The sequence below is a fragment of the Neodiprion fabricii genome, chromosome 1 (assembly GCF_021155785.1).
Source record: "Neodiprion fabricii isolate iyNeoFabr1 chromosome 1, iyNeoFabr1.1, whole genome shotgun sequence".
Lineage (NCBI taxonomy): Eukaryota > Metazoa > Arthropoda > Insecta > Hymenoptera > Diprionidae > Neodiprion > Neodiprion fabricii.
This window is the reverse complement of record NC_060239.1, coordinates 24,028,781-24,038,122: the sequence shown is the minus strand read 5'-3', so window position 1 is coordinate 24,038,122 and position 9,342 is coordinate 24,028,781. Positions and strand designations below refer to the sequence as shown.

Below are 9,342 nucleotides of genomic sequence, written 5' to 3'. Positions count from 1 at the left end.
CGTCTTCAAGCACTTTAGTGGGAAACGGGAGTTCGGAATTAATCGAGTTTACGTTTTTTCTTTTCGGTTATCTTTTTCTCTTTTTTCGCTATCAACCGCAGTACCCAAGTATCTAACTCGGAAATTGTGAGTCACTGAAGTTAAACGACTGCGTACAACGTACGTGATAAAGTCTCTCCGATGGTTTTTTGCTTCGAAGGACGTCGAGACGTACGCGGTCTTAGCATCCCATGGATTTCTACCGGTAGAGTAATGATCTCTCAGCAATTGTTACGGTACATGAAAGCAATCAAGCCGATTGATAAATCTTCTTACGCTTGAGCAAAGTAGACGTGAACATGTAAGCGTATGTATGTGCCGTAAGCCAGAGAGTCGCAACAATTCTTTTCCAACTGCACACTGCCCGGGTTATTAGACGATCCTACGCAGTTCATCGGTCAGCTATTCCAGAAGAAATCAAAATTTTACATCCATCGGTACGGACTGTCGAGGATAAAACGAAGCGTAAATTGACGGATCGACCTAGAAACGCAGCGTCGTGAGAAGCTGTTTGAACAATCGATAAACCAGAGCATAGGATCAGATCAAGAGGTTTCATCGACTTTCATTTTTACCAGATTCTACCGGGATGAAAAATAAATTCGAATCAATGCCATGAATCAATGATGGTTGAACGATGCCTGTACTCAAAACAACATATACACGAATCAGCTGTTAATCACGTCTTGAGAGATCTTCCGTTACCATGCCCGCAGCTTCTACCTTGTTATACATGTTTTTCGCATTGCCACATTTCCCAATCTCATGCTTCGTTGAGTTACCAGCAGCTATATACTGTATCAGGACTAACACTAAGTGCAAGGCTAAGTCGGAAGCACCTCCGAGTCCCTTCTTCCGGTTGTTGTTTACACTAAATTTACGTTTATTTCGTATTACAGGTACACCATGTATAAGCTGTGCACCATGAGTTGCTTGTACACGGAAAAAGAATTTGTTCATCCATCGCAGTGTACCTCGTGCAAAGGAAAGTCCGTTTATGCATACCGTGGTTAAAGAAGCGTTTCAACTTTACAGGCCCTCGCATACGTATATTATAATATCTAGGTAGCGTATTGTTTCCATGCGGATTACAATGGAACGATAATTTAGCGGATTTCTCATTGATTTCGAAAACCGCCGTCCCCTGCAGTAGGAGGAAAAAATATGTTACAAACGTTGCTGTACCTTAATTGTTCAGATACATCGTCCGATGAAGCGAATTGTTCGGGTGTTTATAAACTAGGATGTTTGAGAAAAAAATATTTTGCGATTTTCCACAATTTGACACCTCCTAAAAAATTTTGTTTAGGATAAAAGAAAGATTCTGTCAAAAGATGAGAGCGATCTTCCACGTAACGTAGAACGCTCACCTTTCGACAGAATCTTTCTTGTGACCCAGACAAACTTTTCAAGTGAGGCCACGCTGGAAAATTTTTTTTCTCAAACACTCTAACATATAGTATGCATAAACCTGTCAGTATGCTTGCTTTCCAAATGGTGAATGTTGTTTTCTGTAGAAGAAGACAACACTTATAATGAATATTCTTGAATATAGAATTAACGTACGTTTTCTTTTAACATGAACCCATTTTCAACAGTGAGTTTGTAGATTCACCCATTTATAATACGCGTGACAAGCGGATTCGGTGTCAACTTTTTTTCCACGATACAAAACGCATTTCCCAATCCATCACAGTCGCTGAATCGCTGAATTCACGAAATAAAACTTGAAGCAATTCGATTACTTTCTATAAATTTCCAGGCTTTCTATCCTATATAATAATACCGTTATTATTCTTAATAAATGGCATAATCAAGAATAACGCTGGTGTATGTACCAATTTGAAGAGAATCATTCATCATTTCCCCTGCATTTCATACTACAAAAACCTGTTCTGATAGATCGATTCGCAGTATTGAATATGTATAATAAAAATGCGTGCGTATTTCTATGCCGCAGATACAAATGACTATGCGATATAACGAGACTGTTTCTTATTGTGACTTCTTCATCCGCGTTGTTACCGTCAGGCAATCAAGCAAAGATCTCCATCACAGAATGCAAAATTACCAGAAGGCTCCCGTTTAGCAAACGACCGAAGCAATTACCTAACGCCGTATACAAGCCATTTTTTATCGCGGAGTGGCGGCTGCCGATCGGCAAGAATCAAGCGCCAAGTAACCGTGCCACCGGGTGTAAAAAGCGTGTGAAAAAGGAAAAGAAAAGATTCTCGCTTTCCTCTCGTTGACCTTGACCGACCGGGATTCGAGCGGAGGAAGGAAGTGGCTTTGTTGCGCGATCGGCGTTACTCTCCCGGTTTGAATTTGGCTCCAGGCCATCGAAGAACGAAAGTTTTTACGCCTGTCCTGGAATCCGCCGAAGGTAGGGTCACGCCGGGGTCGCCAATAGCACCGACTTTCCTGACCCCGCAAACGGTAAAAAATATCTTCTTATCTGAAGGCACCGGTTTACGCGTGCTGAAATACTGCCAGGAATAGAATTGCCGCACAGTAAAGAGATGCCGATTACACGCTGTTTGGTACCCATCGTCCGATCGAGCCTGGATACCACTCCGCCTCCGGAGAACTCGTAACTTTTTCCCCTACCACGGATAACTGTAAAAGCCTTCTCTTCACCGTGTCGTAGGTATGCCTCTTTTACTGCTGGTCCTCATCCTTAGTTCGGCGGCTCCGTTCCCTTCTCGTTGAAACACAAGAATATCCCAAGTAATTAGGAACCGATTAGCTTAACGATTAAATTTCAAAAACAAAAAGAAAAAGAATTCGACGCAACTTTTTTCAGCTTACGAACGTGATCGGTGCCAGTTTAATTGAATGAGCTGTTGTCAGTCAGATGATAAATGTGTGGTCTGGAAATCAGTCGGCATTAATTATGTAACTATAATACACTGAGAGAAATTTTTAGTTCCGTTTACCGCTCAGTCCTTAACTATTTTCATTTTTCAACCACAATCGAAAAATATCGTAATGAAAATTAGTTTTCTAGTCGTTACCGGAAAGTCTAGTATTCTTTACTATTCTTTCTCATTACGATCACTATTACTATATTTTATTGTAACTGTTGCGAAGATTCAATGCTTCTGCAACAATAAGTTGATGCTAAAGCCTTATTTAACTAAAAAAATAGAGTAAACCGAACAAACTGATTTTGCGTTGCAATTACCAAAAAATTATCGACAATAGCGCAAAATGGTTACGCATACCTCGTTTTTCGTAATAGCAACAATATTCAAACAGTTTTTTTTTACGATACCAGCTGTTTCACTGAATTTTTCTAGCTGCTATAACAAATGAAATTTTTCTCAGTGTATGTAGGTATTTGTATAATACAAGGGGGACCAGCTGATCGACTGACGTACCTTGCAGATTTCAGATTCAGATTTCTCTGAGTCTAATTTCTGTCACGTTATAATGTCACACTTTTTTTCTGTTTCTGGTTGTCAGGCATGATGGTGAAAATAGTCCAAATGAGAGCGAAACTGAAGAGGTTTATCTGCTGGATACATGACTAGTATGACTACGTTATTTTTTGCTGAATAAACACGGAAATAAATAATCTGCATGTGTGTTTTAATGAATTCTCTCTATGTACCGTTTACCGTCGAAGTTATGGGTTATATAAAACATAGCTATGTGTGTTACATAAATAATGCCGAAATCACGAAGATAAAAATTGTAATTAGGAATTTAACTACCAAACGCTACCATTCTTCTACCCATTAAATCCATTTAGTTCTGTCAAAAATAGTGAAAATATTTAATTTCTAAGAAACAGCTTTTGGGTCCAGAATACCCGCCAAGCCTTACTTAAACGTCTATACATAGAATTTATTGAGATCAAAAACTTGATGCGAAAAATACCTGTTTACGAAAATCTGCAGTTAATCGTCACAGCAAAATATCAAATTTTCACCGATAACTGTTTTAAATCGATTGAAAATGTCTATACAAATGAATAAATAGTACGAGTGTGAAACCTGAGCCCTCGCTTTTACTCATTTAACGGGCGATCAGTGTGTGATGTAAGAGTAAAACAGGACGGAGGATCTAAGTTTGCGTTACGTAACTTGACTTCTTGATTATAATCTAATGGCTATATTCAAGCAATTTATTATGGATGAACGCATGCTTATTGAAAGGGAATTGATCACGTGGATCTTTCTTGGACAACAACATGAAGTATAAGTTCAAATGAAATAATGTTCCCACTAAACAAAGAATTATAATTGTTCTAAGCTGGAATGGATAAAATGACCAAGGAAATGAAAAACTGAAACAGAGTAAAAACGTCACGGAAGCTGCTAGAGTAACATTCCGATAAGTGAAAGAACTCCAAACATGTCCTGTTTTACAATATGCATTTCTTTTTCTTCAAAACACAATCATAATATTCCGATTTTTCATTGCCTCTCAATATCGCACTTCTCTTGAACAACCGTGATAAAATATAGATAAAATATATCATTCGTTTTCCATAATATAGTCAGGCTTCGTGATCGTTGCTAAAAAAAAAATGGTCGAAACAACGTTGCCCAATCCTTGATCTGCAGGGCCAGTTGAGTATTTGAATATTCTTCAACCCATTAGAATTTACCTGTTTCGATACTTCCTGGACTATAAATATAATTATAAAAAAGCGCCCTTCAAAAATATTTCTTTTTGCAATAGCTGAAGTAAAAACGTGCCAAACGCGTACCTGATTTATCTAAACGACACACTATCAAGAATAGGCAAACACGAGAGAGAAAAAGCTTTTAGAACATTCGGAAATCTGATAGGAAAGGAATAGCATCTTTTTTAATTCAATTTTTGTGAGCTCTATTTGACCGCACTTAATTTTTGTCCCGAGCATAATTCTTAATCTTTACGAAAGGTAGCAATTGATTGTTCGGAACAAGTTAGCAAACGAGTTGAGAATAATAACACGGAACTCTGCATTGTCCGAACTGAGATAAATCACGTATTTAACTATTCTTGATTTAGAGAGGTTTGAAATCACACTTCAAGTTTAGTCTCAACATTTTCACTCAGTAGCATCATTCTGATACAAAAAAAAACTTCCATGTTTTTTCAATTTTAAAACTAATCGTTACGTATTTCGCTTTTCGACCTTCCTTGATCTTCCCTGATCATCGAAATCCACCGAGATATAAAACTCACGGAGACATTGGATATCCAGAACTTTTCAATTTTGCGTTATTGTAGTCAATTTGTCATTCCCATTCGTGATATACCTTTTTCCATAAATGAACGCTCGCGTTTCATTCAATTCACGGAATTTTACGGCTCAGATAAACTAATTTGAATATGTAAGACATTTGTAACATCAACATATTGCGGCAGTTATTCATTAGCTGAACGATTATAGAGTAACTACTTTATATTACTATTACCTACGTCTTTTTTCAACTCTAAACGAAGTAAGTATATGTAACAATAGTCGCTAAGCAAGAGATAAACTCTTTTTGAGCAGTTCCGTAGAATCAAATGTTCTATAAGTTTGCTACCATAGAATTTGAGCAGTGTTTCTCGAACGACTAGATTCTTCTACAGTGTACGTGCTCAAGCTTTAGCAACCTCGGTGTGGTTGTTTACAAGAGAGTGTCATTATCAAATATGATAATGTGATCAGGGGCTCGTCAGTCGAGAAGAGCGACTCGTGTACGTTTTACTTGTACGATATCAGGAACTTGTGGCGTGCAAAACCTGTCGGGATGGTCGCGCCTTCAAATACGGAGTATCTGATTGGCTGGAAAGCTGAGTCGTAAAAACGATTTGCATAAATTTTATCTTGTTGACACCAACTTAAGGTCAAACGACGTTTATAAAATGACGCGAAACATGGAATCGCTTATTCAGTTGAAAACTGCGCGATCGCGATGAAGGACGAACTCAAGGTACGTATCTCATTTTATCTAACGATGTACGTAACACTCACACTTAAGAAGCACTAGAACCAGGTTAAAACTTTTTTATCTCATTCTTGCCAGTACCTAACCGGTTTTGGCTCCGAATTTTCCACCGAGGACGAACGCTGTCCAAACGCTCTGCCAGTTGGCCAGAATAATCCACAAAAATGCCCTTATGGCCTTTACGCCGAACAACTATCTGGCACTGCTTTTACCGGTGATTATAATATCAGGTCTCAACATTGCGAGTCTCTTCTCTCCGAATTTACTTGACAAAAATTTTCATTTTCCAAGCACCGAGACTAGAGAATAAAAGAAGCTGGCTGTACCGCATCAGACCATCAGCACTTCACGAACCGTTTGTTCCTGCAAATGAAGCCACATATCTAACACACAACTGGGATGAAATTCCACCGAACCCGAACCAGGTTTGTTCATACTAAAAGTTATCATTATTGGAAGCAGCTGTTAGATAGTACGATCGTCGACCATGTCGAATACTTTTTCGCAAGACGAGCACCTCGACGCAAAAACAATCCAAGAACTGACTCGGGTACTGACGAGGAGTTCGCCGCTTAGAAAAAAGTGACACAATGATTGCAAACTACACGGACGATGTCAAATTTTTTATGATTAACAAAGATTTCCTTTTTTGAATATTAAAATTTGAGTACAGAAAATTTATATGACTATTGCGGTTACAAAAAAAGCAATCACCCGTAATCATCGGTGATTTTGTTTTTGCCATCTGAACGAACAACGAAAAAGACTATCTTGTTGGCGCAATTTTTAAATTTCATACAAATAAGGTCAAAGTTTTCGGGATTTTACGATTATTGTAATCACAATAACTACGAGATGATTGCAAATGATTGCATCAATAAAAAATGATTTTTAGATTGCAGACGTTTTCATGATCACAACGCGATTACAATGATTACAAAATGACTTATACAATGAGGGGTGACACAATGACTGCTTTAACGGCCGACCCGACGGGTACTGAGTCCAAAATTTGTACCTAATAGGTAATAACGAAATAATATTCGTATAGTTATTGTATTCGAATATCAAGTCCCTTACTTGGCAAGTAACGATCTGCACAAATGAGTGACAACTGTGACGTGAATACAAGCTGGACGATAATATATCATCTCGCCGTATTGACAAATTATACCGATGTACCGAAACAACGTTCTAAAGTACTGATCGGAAGCAATGAATTTCGGCCACACGCAGATGCGGTGGAAGCCCTTTGACGTACCGACTCGACAAGACTCTGCAGTTGACTTCGTTCAAGGTCTCCACACGGTCTGTGGTGCCGGGGACGCTCGAGTCCGTTCTGGTATCGCCATCCACGTTTATCTTTGCAACGCGTCGATGCGTGACAAAGCCCTCTACAACGCCGATGGCGACTTCTTGATCGGTGCGTAGGATATAAATACACTTTGTTAATAAATTGGCATGCTTATAGAGTAAATAATTTCTAATTGATCCGTACTTACAATTGATCTGTCCGATCGCGTCCGACTTATACGCCTCCATTGTGCTACGCAAGCGCGAGATAGGCAGGGTACCATACCGTTGATCTCGGATAATTGCCAGTGATTGACATGACTTTCGAAAAACATTCCAGTGCCCCAACTCGGCGCTTTGCAAATCACAACCGAATTCGGCAAGATGAGGGTAGAGCCGAACGAGATATGCGTCATACAGCAGGGCATGCGTTTCTCGATTACTGTGCTCGGTCCATCGCGGGGCTACATCCTCGAGGTCTTCGACAATCACTTTCAGCTACCGAACCTCGGACCGATTGGTAAGTTGCACTTCGATCAGAAACGTGTAGATGTCTGCTCAATGAGCGTCCAAAGAAGTAACGAATGGCACCCTTTTCCTCTGATTGACAAAGGTGCCAACGGACTTGCCAACCCCCGTGACTTCATGACACCGGTGGCGTGGTTTGAAGAACGCGAAGCACCGTTCACGATAATCTGCAAATATCAGGGTAAACTGTTCGCCGCATCTCAAGGTCACAGTCCCTTCGACGTTGTTGCCTGGCACGGAAATTACGTACCCTACAAGTACGATCTGGATCGGTTCATGGTCGTGAACTCTGTGTCCTTCGATCACTGTGTCGGTATTTTACTGTTGACATTTATGATGCCGAAGAATATTATGCTTGCGTTGCAATTTAATTTCGCTCCTTGCAGGATCCGTCGATTTTCACTGTCCTCACTTGCCCGTCCAACAAGCCTGGTACCGCCGTTGCGGACTTTGTGATATTTCCACCAAGATGGTCGGTTCAAGAACACACGTTCAGACCTCCGTATTACCATCGTAAGTTTCCGCACATTTACTCAACGAACTGCAATAAAATTAAAACCACATTTCTCTTACTTGCACTTTGGTCTCGTTGAACCCGCAGTCCTCGTCGGCAAATACTTCAAATTAGTTTTATTTTCCATGACATCAGCAGCTCTTGAATATAGTAATTACAAATATGGAGGACCTATACTCCAAGAATGCTACATGTTTCAACTTGACGATTCGTTGCTTATTCCTGCAGGAAATTGTATGAGCGAGTTTATGGGCTTGATAAAGGGTCGTTACGAAGCCAAGGAAGAGGGATTTCAAGCCGGAGGTGCCTCTCTGCATTCGATGATGACGCCACACGGACCGGATGCCGCATGCTTCGAAGGTGCATCCAACGCAGAATTGCGAGCTGAACGAATTGCCGATGGGACCCAAGCCTTCATGTTCGAATCCTCATTTAGTCTTGCTGTAACGAAATGGGGTGAACACACCTGCCAGCGTCTTGACGCCGAATACTACCGCTGTTGGCAAGGTCTGAAGAAAAATTTCGATCTTCAGGCTATTGGGGAAAATTTACCTAGCGTGAATTAGTTTCAGACATCACGCAAAACTCTGTTATATTATAAGTACATTGGTATGCATAGAAACATTATATTATACTAAATATGTTTTTGACTCTATTCACATGCGTTGTCTCTTTAATGCCCCCCCACCGACATTTGTAATAATTTTGCATTTCATGAAATTTCAAGAAGTGTAAAAGTTGACTCGTCATTTAAATGTAAAATTCACTGAACAGTGAGTCTAGAACATCAAATCAACGTCGAGGATCAAGTTTCAGTTGCTACGGAAAATTGACAACAAAATTAACAGATGAACTATTTATTGCGGATTAGTAATGAGAAATAGTATCTCGTAAATTCTGTGGAGGATGTGATGAAAGCCATATGGACGACTTTTTATCATGAAATATCCACTGACTCCACAGTATCCTTATTGTCCTCTGGGTAGTAACAGTTGGTACGATTGGCAGAAGGCAAAGGTAGAGGGGTCAAATTTT

The 9,342-nt window shown here is 39.8% G+C and overlaps 1 protein-coding gene across 1 annotated transcript; it reads left to right on the top strand.

Moving 5' to 3' along the window:
- Positions 1-5,846: 5,846 nt before the first annotated feature.
- LOC124180876 (homogentisate 1,2-dioxygenase) lies at positions 5,847-8,962 on the top strand. Its single transcript, XM_046566780.1, has 8 exons — positions 5,847-5,957; positions 6,051-6,186; positions 6,264-6,397; positions 7,209-7,395; positions 7,606-7,785; positions 7,879-8,102; positions 8,180-8,306; positions 8,536-8,962. Exons 1-8 carry the CDS (start codon positions 5,940-5,942, stop codon positions 8,871-8,873), a joined length of 1,344 nt encoding a protein of 447 aa, XP_046422736.1. The 5' UTR covers positions 5,847-5,939; the 3' UTR covers positions 8,874-8,962.
- The last annotated feature ends 380 nt before the right edge of the window (positions 8,963-9,342 follow it).

Coding starts and splice junctions, on each gene's coding strand:
- LOC124180876 (XM_046566780.1), top strand. Junction 7,396..7,605: donor CGATGGCGACTTCTTGATCG/GTGCGTAGGATA, acceptor AAAACATTCCAG/TGCCCCAACTCGGCGCTTTG. Junction 8,103..8,179: donor CTGTGTCCTTCGATCACTGT/GTCGGTATTTTA, acceptor CGCTCCTTGCAG/GATCCGTCGATTTTCACTGT.